Source organism: Anoplopoma fimbria, chromosome 21 (assembly GCF_027596085.1).
Source record: "Anoplopoma fimbria isolate UVic2021 breed Golden Eagle Sablefish chromosome 21, Afim_UVic_2022, whole genome shotgun sequence".
Taxonomy (NCBI): Eukaryota; Metazoa; Chordata; class Actinopteri; order Perciformes; family Anoplopomatidae; genus Anoplopoma; species Anoplopoma fimbria.
Window position 1 is genome coordinate 5814718 of NC_072469.1, and position 20260 is coordinate 5834977.

General features: G+C 39.9%; 1 protein-coding gene across 2 annotated transcripts in view; it reads left to right on the forward strand.

Moving 5' to 3' along the window:
• LOC129110573 (cadherin-7-like) overlaps positions 1-20260 on the forward strand; it is an 81762-nt gene that overhangs the window by 57729 nt on the left and 3773 nt on the right. Inside the window, exons 7-11 of one of the 2 annotated variants that reach the window (XM_054622675.1) lie at positions 975-1111; positions 3182-3303; positions 12555-12692; positions 13961-14000; positions 15493-15741. In XM_054622675.1, coding sequence (XP_054478650.1) covers positions 975-1111; positions 3182-3303; positions 12555-12692; positions 13961-14000; positions 15493-15741 — 686 coding nt within the window. The remainder of the gene's footprint in view (positions 1-974; positions 1112-3181; positions 3304-12554; positions 12693-13960; positions 14001-15492; positions 15742-20260) is intronic. The other variant, XM_054622676.1, reaches the window with a different exon arrangement.

Below are 20260 nucleotides of genomic sequence, written 5' to 3' on the forward strand. Positions count from 1 at the left end.
GAATCAAGTAAAGAAAATGAATGTGTTTGCGTTCTATTCAACTACTCCACATAATCTGCAAACACAGAATTCATAGACCCTCATAAGTCCCCCATGTGGTTGTCGCAAAGACAATGCCAGATGGTGGGAAGGCCGAGGAGTGCAACATTTGCAAAAGTGAAATGCCATCTTAAACAAGAGAAGGGCATTCCTTCAGGAGGGTCAAGGCTCAACACTTGTGTGGTGGCATTTGTGATTTAAAAAAAACAAAAACAAGCACTCATGTTGCCAATCTGTGCGTTGTCACTCTCGAGATCCCCACTTATTTTGCATTAATTGAATGAATATTGTGTGGTATTCATGCTTGGTCTGTTAGGATTGTTAGTAATCTTAATCAGAAAATCAAATTACTGCACCATTGTAGCTGTAAATTGCCTCATTTTAGTTCCTGTGACTGTTATCAGCGTCTGCAATATATTTCTCTACATCTGTTGAAATTAAAATTATTGTGGAACTAATGCTGCCACAAGAGTCGAATTACATTGCAATAATACCCCTTTGGATGTAGGCTAATTGAACTTGTAATTTTCTCTAGAAATACGAGTTGCTGTCTATTGAAAGGGTGTTGTGTGCTGAGGGGCCAAGCGGAGAGACCTCAATTTGGTCAACATATAATAGGGTTTTGTTTCATTCGCGCTATGAAGGTCCAAGTTTCATCTGCAAGTCTGAAATTGAAGTCTGCTAATTTATGAATGAGTACTTTATGAATTTGGAAAACATCTTATGTGTAATATAAAATGTGAACAACATTAATTGATGCTTGATTAAAGCTCTCTCTGTACCAACTGAAAATCTTCAGAGTGATTTCTGTACAGTTTGATCGAAGAAAAATACCGATCTTTGAAGAACCACTAAAATGTCAAATCAATACCGATATACAAAAGCATTTTTTAAAGGCATGTCGGCTGTGCGTATGGTTGTCTATTTCTGTCCAGGTACTCCATTGACAGAAACACAGACCTGGAGCGCTTCTTTAACGTGGATGCTCTAAGTGGAGTCATCAGCACAGCCAAGCCTCTGGACCGAGAGGCCAACTTGATCCATAACCTCACCATCTTTGCCATCGAGAGCCGTAAGTTTACTTACACCACGCATTCTCAAATCCGCCCGTTCCAGCCAGAGATGACCCTTCACAGCTTAAGCCCCGGTGGGTTTGCAGTTAGAGTAAAACCCGCCATTGTATACTCATCCTGGAAGCTATCAGAGTTCAGGGTCACATTAGAAGCTCCAACAACCTCAGCAAATGGTATAGAAGATAGTAGCGTTTGAAAAACTCATTTATTTGTCCTCATCTTAAAAGCCATACACACATTTAACAGTCTGAACATACATTTTTCTTTAACGTACTTAATATACTAGGACTCAAAAGCTCAACACTGAAATACAAGAGTTATGCTATTTGTTTATCTACAGCTCAAATCTGAATATGCATCGTGCCATCAAGTACAGATTCTCGTAAAAAAGGAGTTGTAAATGTAAATGTTCTCAACCAGCTAATAGGTCCCAAATTAGCTTAATTAGCTAGCTACAGCAGTTAATTTGCTAGCAACAGTTGTCATTTCGGCCCGTAAAATCATTGGTTCCTGGTTAGAAAACGACAAGCCCGTTTTGTCTAAGTCTATTTTGAATTAGACAAAAATTTGTCTAAAATTAATACGACATTTGAGTCCTTAATCTGCCTCCGGGGCTAAGCGAATGGTCAGATCCTTGTTAGGATCTAAGTTTCCATACACGTTGTCATTGTGCCACTACTGTATCTGTCCTATTATCCTCTTCATAATGTCCTATAGCCTTGTGTGCAGAGGGCAATACAATTGTTGGGGTTGTTGTAGGGCTGTCGGCGAATGTTAATGTTCACGTACAGGACAGACGACCTCCGTGTGTCCATGAGCCGAGGGGACGAGATGCTGACTAAGAGTGGGCGATCTCACCCACGGGTGAACTATGTTAATGTGATGTGAAGAAGTGCCGCCTGCCTTTTTTGATTATCTCTCAATGGCTCGAAGGACATGGGTGCCTTTTTTTTTTTTTTTTTTTCTCCAGCCTTCATATCATTCCACTTCCATCATGCCAACACAATGGACAACAATCAACAGCACAGGATGCGCAGCGCTCAGAGCTCTCTAGACAGCTGCGTCACATCGGTATACGTTTAAAAAAGAACACCAGCCTGTCAGCCTGGCAGTTCATCCGCTTTCACATCTTCACACTGAACACTGAGTGAAAAGGAAGTATTCATTTGTCTTCAAAACCTTTTTTTTTTGTATCGTTCTTTGCTTTAAAGATTTGTTTTTATTTACATCTAACAGCACACAGAGACACAACTCGGTCGATTCCCGAGTGCGAGCGCTTGCCTTGCTTTATATAGCAACAAAGAGAAAGCAGCATATAATAATAGCCATATGAAATGTCAGAACAGTCCCTCATGCATGAGGTACTGGCTTCTGACTCATAGTGACACTGGGAGCCGTTTGCAGCAGAAAACATCTTTGAGTTTACGGACTGGCTACATAATCCACTGCCCTGTACGCCTGAACACAGTATTTATAGTAAATAGGTTCTCTCTGACTGAAGAGGGTGCAGGGACTCCTCGGTTCATGGAGGTTGTGCATTCTGAGCCGCAGTCACTCACATTTCATCCGCTCTGGCCAGACCGCGGCAATGACAAGAATGCCTGTGGCCCCGAGGCTCCGCGCGTCCTTTTTATCGCCATCAAATCAGCCGGCCCCGAATGTCAGCGCGTCATCTCTGGCCGGCATGGCGGGCGACGCCAGGCTTTATCATCATCTTGCACTCAGACGCAGCCATTTAGCCATCAGTGTGTGTCAGGCAGACAGAGGCGTGAAGCCCACAGTGCGAGATGGCTCGTCCGCACACGCAGCCTTTCCGGCACCGAGTGTAATCACTTTGGCTGATCCACAGCAGAGTGGGTAAGGACGCCAGCTGTTGGAGGTACACCGCATATTTCATTACAGCAGCACTCCCCCCCCCTCCTCCTTTGTGATTAATTAAAACACATGAGAAAGATCAATATTCCATAAAATGGCCAAGTACATCAAGGCAGAATTAAATTGTTTTAAAAGAAAGTTTTCTGAAAACTGACACGAACGGGGGATTCTCTTCTCTCTTTTTTTCCCTTCAGAGGACCCAACCCAAATTGGAAAAGGCATCGCTCTCATCACTGTGCTGGACATAAATGATAATGCTCCGGTCTTTGCCATAGACTATGAAACCGTCCTCTGTGAAAACGCCATGCCAGGACAGGTAAGACCCAGTAATGTCTCTGCAGTCTGTCCAGCCTCGCTTCCTTTTCTCTCCCCACGCTTGCTTGAAGTTTGACTCACAAAGACAGCCCGCTGACTCTCAAAGCCATTAAAAGTCTTTCTTGTTCCTCAAAACAAGTCCACTGTGCAAATATCCACTTCACAGCTCGAGGTCATCCCAGGGAGACGGCATCATTAGTATGAGATACATCCTTAAGATTTAATAGCAGGTATTGTGGGTGTTATCAGTCATTGGAGATGTAGCTCTCATTCCGTACTGTCAAAGCCGACTAAATTAATGACAGTGCTTGACTCTGCCTGTGGTCTAAATCCACAATAATAACCCGACGTAATGTGATACCTCATGATGGGAAGGATTGGTGCACTGCCGTGGTTTGACTTTCCGTTCTGAGGCTTTGTGTAATTAAACGATCACCACAGAGGGCAGCCAGGCAGAGGAGGCTTCACAAAATCACGAAAAGGGACCCAGAGAGATCTGAGGGCTTTAACACTATGTGATCCAGGAAAAGAAGGAGGGAAAAGAAGCTGCAGCCATGCGATGCATTTTTCCCTGTGTTTAGCATTTGGCTTCATCGTTGCTAAATGACTTGTGTGTGTGCGGCGGCGATTCGTCTGCTCTTGGCATTTGGGATAATACAATCAGAGGCGAAGTGTAAAGGAGGCGTGTAGATTTGAATAAGTACAATTGATCAGAATGATGCATTGTATTGGAAAATGGCTATTAGGCCCTTTTAAATATGCTATTTGCATTTATATATTAGGGTTGTTTGTCACTGTGCTCACGGGAGGGTGAACAAATTTCATTTGCGAAAATGAGAGACTATATTTCATGTCTGGCTTTCTTTTTTTTTCTGTGTGCATGATGCTTGACCACAACCTGGAGCCTCACAGGTGAAGCATTCTGGGATTATTGCTGTATTGTATTTTTCTGTTTGTCTCTTATTTGTTTTGTTCAGACCCAAATTTGCAAAAAAAAAAAAAAAAATTAATGAAGTTCAGTACATACTATTCAACCTACCTTGAGGTATTTTGAGTTATTGCTGGATCTATATTTAATTAATCAGATTCTAGCCTTAGGGTACAGACTATTTGCTGAAATAAACATTGCCTCTATATTAGTTGCCATCAGTATTGAATAATGCGTTTCTACCTCAGCTGAATGTCTATTTTTGGTTAATGATGCTGCCACTTATCTTGAGATGAGTGTTGTTGCTGGGTTATATCAAATTTAGAGCATCCCTATCACCCATCAATACACCCTGACTTTCAAATTCAGCAGATAATTTGTACATTTCTCCCCACTAGCGCCTGATAAATTATAGCGCAGAGCCTATGACAATACTGAAACAAAGTAATTCCCCGACAATCAAACCGGACCCCGAGGACACAGCAACAGCCATGGCCCATGACAGCATCATCAGCAGGAAAAGCTACAGCATATCTGTAATTACTCAGCTGAAGCAGACAGATTGCTTACTCAATGCCAGTGATAGCTGAGCTGTGAGGTAACCCCAAGGTGTAGCTACGAGCCTCACTGCTGTTGGTGATGGAGGCCTCTGTCCTCATCCAGCCGGGCGAGAAGACGTGCTGCATTCAAATTCTCTCCATGTAGTCTTCATGTTTGTGCAGTCATAAAAGGAGCTTGTTTTGACATGCTAATAGTTAGAGTGTGTGTCTGTGGTTGTGGGTGGTCGTCTGAATGATGAATTTATGGAATATAAAGAGCTGCAGCAGGCTTTTAGTTATATTAGAAGTTAATAAGCTAGCTGGCTAGTTAGTTAGTTAATGATTTGACTTGGATTTAGCACTAATAGAACAAAATATACAGGATTTAAAATATAAATAAAGTTCTGGAAAATTCTTAAAATACAAACAGATACTGGGTGAAAGATGTCATCCCTCCCTGTCTCTGCAATGGTGGGGGGGGAAAGCATAGTAATAAACTTATTTTGTCTTTCACATGTGAAATTTTAAAGAAATCACACATCCAACACATCCAACTTTATGACAGGGACCATGTGTTATATATTTTGTTATGTTATCTGTGAAACATCTAAAAATCACACGCCGATATCATGAAAATGTATAATGTACAGTTAACAAGATTTCACAAGTTTCACTTGTGAAGTGTGCTTCCTCACCTCCTTCATCTCCTCACCTCCTTCATCTCCTTCCGCTTATACTAGACTGAGTGACTCCTACGGACGAGGAGTGTTCTCAATTTAGTTTTTCTCTTATCCAATTTCTATTAAATCACACTCAAACACAGCCTTGTGTTTAGGCACCAGTGGGAATGCACCTTCAGTCTGAATAATGAAGGCAGGCGTAATGGAAATTTCATGATGAAATTTACACCCAAAATCACATTCAGAGCAAAAGGAAGAAGTGAGGTTGACATTTGAATGCAAAAACCCAGTTTGAATTACAACGAGGTGTCGGCTGTCTGTTAGCAGACGGACCGGTTGGACTCGTAACCTGTCAGATGTGCGCTCCACCATCTCCCTGATTCCTAATTAATTAAAATGCTCCTGTTGTGTACTTCATGTACAGCTGTAGCGGCGAACAGTTGGCTCTACTGACTGTGTTTGCTTCCCCTCTAAAGCGTTGTTAAAAATCTAAAGCCGCCCACTGACTGTCACGCCCATTGGCTTATTCACAGCTGCGACAAAGATGAAATAATAACATTTGCCAGTTGGGGCCGGGGTTGACTCTGTGGCTCTGTAGCACAGATTAACAGGGAGTGCAGGGATGGAATAACCTGCCATTTTTCAGGCCTAATTAAGGCCGTCTCGTGGCACTGGCTCTCTCCAGAGATGCCACTTGTTACGGATCAGCGGTGCGTCTGTCTTCTGCCATAATACTAATTGATATTATGATGGGGTGGACGGGGCAGGGGGAGTGGGGATTGCAGGGAGGGGGCGGGGTCAGGTTGTACAATCACTTCGGTGTAACCATTACATACATGAGTGGACTTGGCATTCTGCTGCCCCCAGTCTGCTCCACTGCCCCTCCCTGAACTCCTGCAGCATCCCTGAGGAGGCCCCAGCATCCTCCTGAGGTTCATGAATGTTGGGTAGTTGAGAACAGGGGGTTTTCAAACTGTGAAGGGGGGGCGTGAGGCGAAGATGAACTCTGTGAGGTTAAAGAGATTTTCTAACTATGTTCTGAAAGAAAAAGCACTCCGGTTGGTAGTCGTGTACATCCATTTGCTGCAAACAGAAACTTCTGGTAGTTAAATCGGCACGACTTCACCAGATTGTCAACAAATACAGACGAGTTGTAGCCCATTGAAACATTATACCTTCTGTTTGCGTTCCCCAAAGTGTTATAAAAACTTGAGCATGATTATCCACAAATAAAACAAAGAAAAGGATTATCGTAAGGATACCCTTATATTGAAATATGGTTTATGCCATTTCAACATGGTTCTTATATTCCTGGAACACTAACATTATGACTTTATGTACATGTACAACATTTAAAGTGCCCCCCCACACACACTTTTCCCTAATCAAAAGTTTACTTACCACCTCTTAACTACTGCCTCGGCTGTCAACATCCGTGACACAAACAACAAAAAATTATCTTCACACCTCCAGTCTTCATTCAAATTATCAGTTTATTCTAAGTGTTGCATCAAGGTGGGAGATGAAAATATGTCAAGGCGCAGAGGGACGTGGAAAAGATTAGCGTGTGGCAGCGTCCTGTCTGTTCTATGAAAAAAAAAAAAGAGAACATAGAGAAAATGTAATCTCAGATCTCACCAGGAGATCACTTTAGCCTCGGCAGTTTCGGCTCGTCAGGATCAGGCCAACAAAAACATGTATTAAGACGAATCTCAGCAAATGCTCCGGCCAATCAATTTGAAATGAGGGAAACGGCTTATAAAGAGGGAAAGAGGATTGAAAGATGACTTTCGTTGAATGGTACAAATTGACTGATATTGTGTGCGGGTGTGTGCACGTGTTCATGTGTGTGTGATGACAGCGGGGTGTAACGTGTTAGCGGGTGCTGTTGATCCGCTGGGGCACAAAGTTCTGGGTGTCACATGGGTGATGTTTGGGTCGTCGATGTCATAGGAAGGGTGTGAAAAACGCAGGATCACCTCTCCCTTCCTTCCTTCCATCGTCAACACAATCCCCACCCACCCCACCCCCGCTGGCATCTGCCGCCATGGCAACGACTGCCACCTATTTGATGCCATGCTTATTTATACTCTTTAGTTCAACTTTTTAAGTGGCTGACTTGATTTTGACGTATGACTCATAGGGGTTGACTATCTGATAATTACACTTTCAAGACAATATTAACTCACTCAAGAGTAGTAAAGAAGTAGATTTTCAAATGCAGCTCAGTGTTTACTCTGCTGGTGTCAAAGAGGGGAAAGTGTTATTCAAGCTCGTTATCTCTCAGATTTTTCATACACCAAAGCCTCTCTGTCTAGCCGTGCTACATTAGCTGGCATTTCTTTCCTCATTATAGAGGCCACATTCGGAGCTGTCTCCTCAGCGTACAGATGCTTTGTGTCAAAGGTGCAATGAATTATGGTCGTAGTGGTTTACTAAGATACTTCAGTTATTTGGGAGAATTAAATCCTGATTGTTTGAACTGCATACCGTTGAAAACGCACACGCACACATTTTGAGTTGGCAGGATTTGGTTTTGAGTGAGCAGTCAGTATTTGATCTGTGAAGGTGTAGCGCAATCATCCAGGTGGTACGTAGTCTGCAGAAATGTGTGTCCAAATTACTCGAGTGAAGTCTTCAATCAAAAAATACGGACTCAGTAGTTGGCATTGGATTAAGGACAGAAGTGTTTTTTGATTATAGTTGAAGCTCATTTGAGGGACTCGCGTTCAGTGGAAACATTTTGATATGAGAATGATAGCTGAACTTACATTCCAATGCGTTGTGGTGGAGAATATATGTAAACAGTTCTTTGTCATTTAGCAAAATATGTTAAGCTTTTTTTTTTTTTTGACCTTGCCTTAAAAAAATATCTTAAGCTTGAAAAATGTCAAATCTTTCTGTTTTAGGTTAGGATATGTCTGATTAAAGGAAAAATAACAAGACTGATATTATTGCCATTAAATGTCAACTTTTCATACTTGGCATTTTTGTACTCATACTGGATACAAACACTTTTCTCGATCAAATAAAGTATATTAAACGGCTAATTGCATTAGTGAATTATATTTTTATTTTCTGTTTTAAGTCTTTAGTTACCGTGCTATGAACGCATACCGGTCCAGAGTTTGTTCTTTTTTTCCCAGCCAATAATTCAGCCAGGTAGTTGGTTAGCTCATTGCAGATATATCAGTAACAGTGTATACGTCGGCTGATATGAAACCAAAAAAAAAAAACGGTAAAAAAAACGGTATCATGGTTATAGAGTTAATGAGCTCTGCCAAGTACATTTTTCAACAAAAAATGTCCTGCTCAGTATGCATCTTGGTCACAATTTAAATAATAAAAAAAGGAAAAATCTGTTAACTATCAAGTTGTTCATCATTATAAGATTTTTTTTTAAACTCCCACATATTCCTAATAAATATCCAGTATTGTAGGTAGTGCTTCGTTTTAAGAGGTCGCTAGGATTTTTTTTTGATAATCGCTGTTTTAGGACACTGTTTATACCCATAACACTTTTTTATCCCACATCAGATCTCCTTATATTGAGATAAAAGTAGAACATCTAATGCCAGTCAGTGCAGGTTGACAATCTTTGCACCTCCAATGAGTGTGTATGGGAATGTGTGTGCGCATGACTCTGTTATTTGCACATTCACCTTCTCCTCCTCCTCCAAAGCGACAAACAGAGACACCTTTGTCCTTTTTATATCCTTTTTGATCTGATGTGCAGCCGATGTGTAAACTAAAAAAAACCCTCTAATTCTGTGATTCATAGGCCTCCTCAGTCTTGCTTTGCGACAGGCACCAGTCTGCCTCTGCCGTTAATGTCTCTCAGCCAGAATTTATGTCTACACCCATGCCTCTCTCCTCCTGTCTGCTGCTCAACCCATTAGAGAATTCCCCACCAAAGGTTCGCAGGAACGCCTTGCATCAGAGGCCCACTAATGAAAGGCATTATACATTACAAAGTGTTTGATTTAAGGATGATTTACAGTCCTTTCCCTCAGCAGAGGGAAATAGAAACCATACTAAAGATAAGCTCCGAATCCATCTGCAATATTCAAAAGACATCAAAGGGGGTTGAAATTGTGTATAGGATACAATGTCGGTGTAAGAGCCACAAAGCGAGGTTTTCTATCAGATGTGAAATTTCCATAACAGAGTGAGAGGCATGTGAGTTATGATGATCCCAGAATCAATGGCAGCTTTCATGATATGCAGTCGGGCATGCACACACTGCATGTTTAGGTGCTCAGTGGTTGTGTCGCTGATGTGGTGCTGACACAAACATCCATTCTGTCTGTATATATACTGATATCCCAAATGTTCTTGAACTGGAGCAGATAACCTCCCTGCGTTTCTGCTCCCCATATCAATTCCCCTTGCGCTGCAATACCAAACAGAAAACAGAAAAAAAAAGCATACTCTGTGATTACTTTTGCTGATGAAAGAGCAACTCTTTTAATTTTGTTAAGAAACAAGAGTAAAATATTCATGAATTTTCACCCCGCCTGCCAGATTTAATAATTGGCAGGATGTCGTTTACCACCTACACCAACCCCTAATACCTGACAGCTTGTAACCAGCAGCATTTAATCACAGCTGACAACTGATAATCCATGTCTCAGCACTGATGGATCATTTACTTTTATTCTTTCCCTCTTCTTCCTTGCCCCTTGTTTTTATTAATTTATTTCATAATGTTTGTTTTTGTCTTGATGTTTGACGCAGAGCTGTTTGGTGCTGTGAGATGTGATAATTTAGTGTGAATTGCTTCTAAGAATCTCTTGGATCGCGTCCATGGGTGTGAGTTGTCACAGGGTTGAGTTCCTAGATTGCCTACAAAGGATTCAGGAGGCTTGATCTAAATGTATAAGGACACTGCTGCAGTAACTCCCACTTTGATGGCCGTCGTGGTGGCCATCATTTGTCGCCCATATGGCGTGTTTGTGTGTGATATGCTCCTCCTGTACAGAATGTACCGAGTAAGATTTTTCTCTTTTTTTTCCTCCTTACTGCAGCTAAGTGCTGCTGCAAAGATGAAATTAAAGCGTTAGGGGGTTTTTTTTGCTCAAAAGAGCTCACTTGATTTTTTAGATACCACATTTGCACATGCTGGTGGGTGTAAATAAATTGGATTACTTGGTAATTTCATTTCCTGCATCATTTACAGATGTCAACACTGCTATAGAATAAAAAGGGAGGAAGATTGTGTGAAGTCCAGAGTTCAGAGGCAAAATAAAGTGGGCAGAAATGCATTCACTTGTTTAACTCAAAGATATGAATGCTTGTCTTACATCGCCTCGAGCAAAAGCAGTTCTTATCATGAGTCATTTTCATACTTGTAATAATTAAGTGGGAATGTCTGACTGCATAGCATATGCATTTATCTTGAGCAGGAACAACAGTCAGAGGTCTGACCAGACATTTAATTTATTTATTTCATGGTTGTCAATCCAGGCAGGTGTATGTGATTGTGCTTTAGTGTGGGCGGCTGTGGCGTAGTGGAGAGCAAGGTAGTTCTCCAATCAGAGGGTCGGTGGTTCGATACCCAGTCGATGTGTCCTTGGGCAAGACACTTAACCCCAAGTTGCTCCTGAAGGCTTGCCATCGGTGTGGACTGGATGATGAATGTTAGTTAGAGTCTGATGGTGGCACCTTGCATGGTAGCCTGTCATCAGTGTGTGAATGGGTGAATGATATGTAATATACTACTGACTGTAAGTCGCTTTGGATAAAAGCGTCTGCTAAATGACTGTAATGTAATGTAATGTGATTACGGTAGGAAGAATGTGTGTAATATTCATTAACCCTTTAACGGTCTTCTCAAGTGTAAGAGCACATTTAGGAAAGCTAGTAAACCAAATCAAAACTTCTTTAGCTGGTTGAACTAAGTTGAAATGACTAATTGAATATTTTTATTTATATAGTTTAGTTTTAGCGGGCTGAAAAGGACCACACCTCAAAAACTCTGACGACTTTATAGTTATTTTCGCCAAGTGGTTGCTAGAAATGTCCATTATTATAGCATTTCTTTACAAAATTGTGAAAATTGCTATTGAATAAGATTCATCTGATTATAAACTGCTGTCAGTATGATATACTGTATATGTATTTGTTGCCGTTATTATATTATTTTCAGACAGTTTCAATGAAAATATTGTCAATACAGAGATAAATCCAGGGGGAAGCTGATAATAAGGGTAATACTGATTCCATAAAGCCAAATGGAAGCATATTAACTGTTGTGGAAATTGAAAAAACGTCCCTATTATCACTGGAGGTAGTGCAGCTCCTGCCAAAAAGATCTGGCCAAATTGAAGGCTATAGAAAATACTAAACGAGCCAGCGATGGCTCAAAGAAATCCACAATTCTCTTCACGATAAGTGAGATGTGAAACCAGAAAAATGTCTTTGACGTCACTAAAATGGAAGAAAATCAATGCAGATTGTTAAAAGTCTACTTTTACTATAACCTGACTTCACTGTGGTTTGGTGGAGACGCATGTTTGCCACGAAAGAACATCTCAACTATTTGGTAGAGGCTAATAATTGGTGGACAGTTGATTTCATGGCCCAAAGGAACTATGTAATGCAAAACAAAACGTTTTTTCTGGGATTTACCATTATTTCACTTAATGGATGTTATGATCTGAGGTGTGGGGAAAAAGAAAATAGACGCTGGACAATAATTTGCCTCAGAAGAAATCACTTCCCAAAGAAAACACTTCATCCCTAAGAGGTTGCCAAGCTCTTGCCAAATAAGCACTTACTGCACTTGAAAAGATAAATGACACAAAACCACAGCCAAACATTATAAAACAAAACCTTTCCATCAATCACAGTCAAGTTGATTTTCTCTAGTTAACTCACACCATTGCTCGGCTTTTCAACAAAGATTTATACCTCCATATAAATAAATAGAGTGAAAAGTGATGCATATACAATGCTTTGCTTAAACTCATGCTATTGTTCTTACTGCATGCACATATTAAACAATTTACTGCTTCAGTTAACATCTAATCTGCCAGCGAGATCAGTTAAAGATCAGTAAGATAACTAACTTTGAATGTGTTGTTGTTTTACCTGTTGTCCTCAGATGATCCAGACCATCAGCGCAGTCGATAAGGATGAACCCCCGAGCGGCCACCGCTTTTACTTCGCCCTTGCTGCACCTGTTGCCGGCAACCTCAACTTCACCCTGCGTGATAACAAAGGTGTGACAACCGTCTGTGCTGTTACTAAAAATGACCTGGTGTTACTGCTATCTTGTGATTATCTGTGAAATCCAGGTTCAGGGAATCAGTAAAATTCCTTGAAAGCACTGATTTCAGTTTCATTGAAAAAAGACCATAGACGATATCAAAAAGTTATTTTTATTCAAGCCTGCTGTTTGCAGTAATGTTAGTTGGTTTGTCTCAAGCTATAGTATAGTATGGATATAGTAGTAGTATAGTAGTACTATAGTAGTCTTTGTTTGACAAATCAAATAAAAGTTTTTCAAAATAAAGGTCTTTTGAATACAATTTGGAGAAAATGAGGACTGTGGATTTTGATACCCATCACTTACATTGAAACCCTATTAGCATGGCAACTTTAAATGGGCAGTATGAACAAGAGATAGAAAGGAGAAGAAAAGTATTGGTATAAACTGCTGGGAAATACTCAAATAAACATGATATCATTATAGAGAATAGGCCATAAGAAAGGATGGTCCCTCAGACATGAGCTGACATGGAATCTTGATAAGAAAAGATTTGGATATATTTGTACTCCGTGCAGATTTCTCCTCTCAAACAGACATTCTCAAAGCTCCTCAAAGTTCTCCATTTTCTTCGTACATCTGCGTCCATGTAGATGCAAAATATTGGATGTGCACCGACCGGAATTCATCAGGCATAAATCTGACTTTATGGTCCCTGCTGGTTTTCCATTATACTTTGGGTATGATAGTGAAACTGGTATTGAATTGCATTTGGTCTTAAAATGCTACAGAAACCCTGGAGTCAGTCACCAATTTGAAAATGATATTACACTTCCTGTTCTTGTCAAAACCCCACGTGCCAGTTCAACCCTGTTGCATTCCGCTGCTAAATCAAAAATTCCCTGAGGAATCTGCCAATGGCCTTCGAGAGTCTTTAAAGGGTGTTGGTGAAGTTAGGTACGGTCTATTTGCTGCTTACTTCCTTCAAATTGAGCCTGGCAGCAATGCAATTGACACTTTGGCCATTGCTCACTCTGGCTCTCTATATCTGCCCTGAATCTGGACACAATCTACTCTGCGATCTGACTCAGGAGGAGAAGTACGGAGTAGCTGGTGCCCTCCGGCGTGCCCAGCCGTGCCAAATGAAACCATAATTCTGCCATGACAATGCCCTGGCTGGCCTTTTTCTGTAATTGTTTATCAAAACTGAATACAAAAACAAACTTTCTGCTGCAACTGGAGCACATCTGAGATTTGTACGACAATAAACAACAGCAGGATCTCTGTGTAGCCGATCACAGAATAACTCCAACCTTAAATCTCAGACTAGAAACTGCCTTTGTACCGTAATGATTTGCTCACCACCTACACACAATGCAGTGGGTGAATTAAGAAAATTAGCTCCAACATATATAAGAATACTTTGCATATAGCTTAAAAAACACATAAGAATTATGCCAGACTCCATCATAAATCCCCACCTCTTTATGCTTTGTGTAGAGCTGATCTGATCACTCTCTGAGGTGAATGATCTGTGTTTTGTTTGAGCTCGGCTCAGGCTGCCATGTCACACATCAGAGGTAGCAGCAGCAGCCAGCTTGTGCTTGATTTAGTGCATCTTTGATTATGTTGGATTTTGTGTTTTTAACATTTAATTCCAGCATTTTCAATGTTAACACATTCCAACAACAGGATGCATAAGAATAGAGAGAAATTGTGGTTATGGAAAATACACTTACATTCTGTAAAAGATGTTTATTTGTTTTCTTGCTTAGAGTTGGATGAGAATACCAACCATTACCAACTGCAACATTAAAGTGATGAACACATTGATGCATCACTTATTGTATTTCAATCATGTAATGTATAATATATTTTTCTGAAATGGGCAATTCTGCAAAATGAGTACTTTTACTCAAATCTTAAATAATTTTTTTATGCTTATGCTTTTGTACTTTTGAATGCAGGACTTTTACTTGTAACAGTATTTCTACACGGTTGTACTGCAATTTTAAATCTGCGTACTTACACCACTGTTCAGCACTCACATAAGGGACTTTTACCCTGTAGCTTAATGCGTTAAAGTCTTATATTAGATAATAGACAAAACATAGTGTTTCATTTTTACCTACAGAATTATTTTTATTTGACACTATAATTGTTTAAGTCTCAGCCCCTCACAGTTACCAACCAAATTTGAGTTTTTTCTTCAATTGTGAAATCATTTCCGCTGATTTGACTAATTCTGGATTTACAAGAGAACCCATCTCTAAATTCATTTTTACCTTGTTCTTAAACTCAATGAGCAATCTGAATATCCCTGAATTTCGACAAACAAAGGAGTTGTCCTTCAAGGCGAAATCTACATTTCAAGTGTGACTGCTCAATTTGAAAGTGCTTTTTAATCTATTGAAGTAGTTGTCACGAAATGGCTTGTTTTTTTTTGCTGCTGCTGTAATGGCATATTGTTCTCCTCTGGCTGCCTCTCTCTCTCTCATACGCTGAGATTTCATATACAATTTTTGCCATCAAACCAAAGCTGTTATTAGCCAACAGGTGGTCAGAACCAGGGAGAGACGCCACAGTGTGTCATATAATGAATTGTGTTAACGACACCATCTGTTGGCGTTCCTGCTTTTAATACTGTAAAATCATCTTCATACTGCAAAACCAAAGCACAGCAATCATTACAGAATAGACGTTAAACCTCCTGCTAGTCATATACACGCAGTAAATTGTTCATTTAATGCCAATAAACTTAACAAATAACAAATTAAACACAACTCTCAGGCTTTGTTTTGACCAATGTATGTTTTCTTTCTCTACTTTGCAGACAACACAGCTTCAATACTGACGAAGCGAGGTGGTTTCAGGAGACGGGAGCAGGCCATGTATCGTCTACCGGTGTTGATTGTGGACAGTGGAAGTCCCGCCTTGAGCAGCACCAACACACTCTCCGTACGAGTGTGTGACTGCGACTCTGACGGCGTGGCCTTGTCTTGTGGAGCGGTGGCCTACACGGCGACTGGCCTGAGCACCGGCGCCCTCATGGCTATTTTAGGCTGCATCATCACGCTTCTGGGTAAGATCTATATGACCTCAGTGTCAGAGGTAACAACAACTTGTGTTTTTTCTTTTTTTTATGTAGCTGAAGAGGTTGTTATAAAGCTTTGAGTGATCTTTGCTTTTTCCAGCTTTGGCCACTCCTCCTATCAGATATAAAGACTTTTTATTCAGCAATTGCTTTGTAGTTGCTCACCATATAACTTGGTATTTGTTTACAACTTGTCTAATCATTGTGATGCTTACCTCGCCTGGAAGTGGTAGAAGAAGTATTCAGATCCTTTACTGATGTAAAAGTAGCAAAACTACAATGTAAAAATACTCAATATGACGTAAAAGTCCTGCAGTCATATTTGTGCTTGATTAGCATCTGCAAATATGTACTCAAAATATCAAAAGTATGCAGAAAATTACCCCCACAAGGGTTACACATATTATTATGTGTTCTTGTATTGGTTGATTATTAATCATTACTGATGTTTTAAAACTTTGATGTAGTATTTAGTTGAGATGGAATTAATGTCAGGTATGTTATATTCAGTTTGAAGGTACAACATTACAGTAGAAGTAGTTTATAATGTAATACTCAAGTAAAGTTCAAGTACCTCAAAATTGTCCTGAAGTACAATATTTGAGTAGATGTACTTGGTAAAATTCCACTACTGTCCTCACATCTCAGCTCTTAGTTAACAGGAAAACTAAACTCTCGGACTGAAATGTGTGTTTGTTGCCAAGTCGATTAGCCTAACAGCTAAGATGACAGACGACGCGCAAAATGAAATCACTGAATGCCAGAAAGCAGCAGCAGAAAAAAGACTACATGAACATTGTTATGCATATGAAATATGACCAGCAGCGTCGGTGATGGCAGAAAGTTTTTGCATCAGAGTTATAGATAGAAAGCAAATGGACTTTACAGAAGCAGCATCACATTTGGGACTACGTAAAAATGATTAGGGAGAAGCAGGCTGAATCTTTTATTTGATTTTGTTTTTTTTTAAAAGAAAGTAGCTCCCCAGTCGTAATAATATTTCTTTGGACCTTCTCCTTGATTTGAAATTAAAAAAGAAGACGGATGAAAAACAAACAAGCAATACCCTCCATTCCAATATCTGAGAATGTTATATTAATTTAACAAAATGGTGAATATCATGAAATATAAAATATGATGACTGAAATCAAATGATGATATGGCCCATTATTATTATTATAATAATTATTATTTTTGCAATAAATCTCACAAGGGAGGAATGAATCTGGGATTGGAGCCCTAAACTGCACTCCAGTAAAATTCAGACAAAAAAAAATGACTCCAGGCCATGTCTGACCCTCTTCCCTCTCACTATAATGTTTGTACGGACTCTTAGCAAATCATAAGAGTGGGCAGGTCATTAATAGCATAAATCGACTGTAACATAGCATCCCTTTTTGAGTTGTCTGCTTGAAGTAGCTCCCAGGCTTTTTTGCAGTGGGAATATATTTAAGCGAACTATTTTTTGCAATTCAGATTTAAGTTCAGATTTGATAAGTGGTGGTAATGTTAGATATGTGCTGCATTACAAAACACTGCTTACCTCAGTATGTCCAACCCATTCAGACTTATCTTCCCTATAAGACATCCTGTAGGCGGTAGAATGTGTGTGAGAAGCTTTTTGCTACAACAGAGTTGCGTTTTGAGGTCTTGCACATGTCAAACCTGGAGGGAGATATCTTCCCTTCACATTTCCTCTTTGATAAATACATGAGACCTCGGTCAGTTGGCTCTGAATAGCAGCCTGGGTGTTTAGAAGTAAAGTACCACTGAAATCTTGCCAACAGGATCAATTAAGTAGAATTGGTAAACTGGATATTGTTTATTTGTTATTGTGTATTTATATTTAGCCCGACGAAGCAGAACATAAAATATATTCAGTGGGCCTGATGAACTGTGTGGTCTGCCAAAGGATTTAACCTTGATTATGTTAATGATATTTAATTATGTTTGTCCAACCTTTGAGAAATGTAAGAGATTTCTCAAAAAGAATCACTGGCTGTGATGGCATTACTCTAAATTGTATTTTATAGGAATACATTCTCTTGATTGGACACTCGAACCTAAAGGTCTAGTAAGTATGTATACTTTATATTTAAGTCTCCAGCAGCTTTTTATTAAAAACTTCCATTGCCAGTTATGATTATGTGTCATTTATGTGACAGTGCTCTTCCTGCCTTTGAGCACACTATACTGGAGAAAAAAAAGTGTAATTTCATTGTGAGAAAGCGGTGCCTGAAGGCAGCCTGAGTCAGTGATGAGATTTTAGATCATTTCCCCTCCTAAAAGGAGTTCTCATGGTTATTTCCTCCAGACACGTTTCAGTGTATTTTATAAACTTAATTATAGTATTTCATAGAGGTCATAGAGTGAAGTATTGTATGGAAAACTGCTCTCCTGCTTTTGTTTCCTGGTGCAGCACCAATATATAAGTAAAGACACTTGTAAATAAGACTTCATTAATATGAACTTAGAGGCGATGCAGCTCTGCGCATCATCTCCTGGCTGCATTATTGCTCATAAACCCCACAGGCAAAAAGCGTTACCACATCAGGACAGAGTCGCAGTTTAACGCCTAGGTGATCTTCATGAGCGCTGAGGAACATCTGAACAGCATATACAATAACTGGAATGAGTTCTTTGATGGGGTCAACTCTGCTTTTTTTATTCCAGCCCCCTCAAAGTTCCGCCTTCCTTTCATTGCAACGGGGAACACTCCTCTTGATAAATGAAAACTTCAAAAGAGCAACAGGGGGAAATGTGTGTCGGTGCAGCCCTGAACCGAGCATCGCTAATGGAAGCTGGCTCCATTCTGCACGGCATGGCCCCGGGCCACAGGCTTAGAACTAATGGCCTCCAGTTTAATATACCTCCGAGTCGCCTTGTCTCTGTGTTTGTGTGTGCGTCCTCAGCTGTCCCCATCTCTCTGTTTTGCTCAATTGGATCTTCTTTTCTGTTTCCTCTTTGTGCATATTCCTCCTCCCCCCTTCCTTCCTTCCTTCCCCCCTTTGTATTAACAGCCCATGTGTGATCCTTTTATTATGATCTTCCTTGATGCTCCTCCATCAAGACCTCTTTCAATCTGTAGGCAGCAATTGAGGCTGTGATTGCGTTTGATTGTATCGTTTTGGATTTGACACAAGCCGGAATAAGACCTGAACTGCTGTCGTCCTCAGATGCTCCCAAATATTGGTAGTAGTAGTATTCATATCTGTTACTCAAAGAAACTAGTAATACCTCAGTGTAGACATATAAACTGTAATAAAGTCCTGCATTTAAAAACTTACTTAAGTAAAAGGAAAAAGTTATTAGCAAAAAAAAAATTAACAAAAGAAAAGGTACTCATTACTCAAAAATTGTTCACTTCAGAAACCCCCCCCCCAATATTAATGGATTTTAAAAAGTAATTAATTAATAATAATCACTTAAATGTTGGTCAAGGTGGAGCTGATTTCAACTGCTTTACACACTGCAGTTTAGCTTAACATATAACAATATATTATAAATTAGTAGTTTTTTATTGTATTAAAATTGTATTAATAGCCTGATTTGGCAATGTAAATAAGGCTGTGAAATACATATAGTGAAATAAAAAAAAAGTATAAATCAAGTGAAGTAGAAGTATCAAGTAGCATGAAATGAAAATTCTCCACAAAAGTACAAGTATCTCCAAATTGAACTTAAGAACCCACTCTTCACTCTTTTTCTTCCCTCCATCACACACTCCTCCACCTGTCATCAGTCTAATAACTACAATGCCATGCTGCGAGTGGAAGGCTCTTCAGAGTGCCACTCCTCTACTCGTCTCAGGATCCATCAGTTGAGTCTGAGAGATTCAATCACAGCAGTTTGTACAAAGTGTTCAGTTTCCACCTGCCTGCCTGCCTTTAAACCACACTGAGCTGGGTGCACATTGGCTTCGGCTCTACGTGCTCATAAGCTAAGTGGTCATTAATCATAGGTTGATATTTTTAGATTTAATTACAGAGCTTGTCCCCTCCTTCTTGCAGTAATATTCCTGAAAATGCCTGCGTACAATTATGTTTTTTTTGTTGTTGTTCTTTTTTGAAAGTATATGTCATTTAAAACCTTTTTTAATGATACAGTCACTTTGGGATGATGCATTCAAACCACTGAGACAATCATTATCTTGTTAAGATCCAGTGGCTTCCCCCCCCCCCCCCCCCAGTACATGTCAGGTACGGCTCAATCCTCCAGAGGGCCAATTAGGACATTACGTAGCACTCTAAATCTCCAGACAGTTATTTCTATCAGACTCATTCTATAAATCTACATGTCTATTCAGATGCCTATTATTTTACTCTCTGTGTCCCGTATTCGCCCCTCCATCTGTGTTTCTATTTATGATTCTGTATTCAGACGGCAGACTCATTTATTTTTCCAGATCCGAACTTTAAGCTCCACTGTGCACATTGTAACCTACGGATCTGCGTGTTCAAACTGTGCAATTGTTTGCTATCACACTGGTTGACATACTAAAAATAAA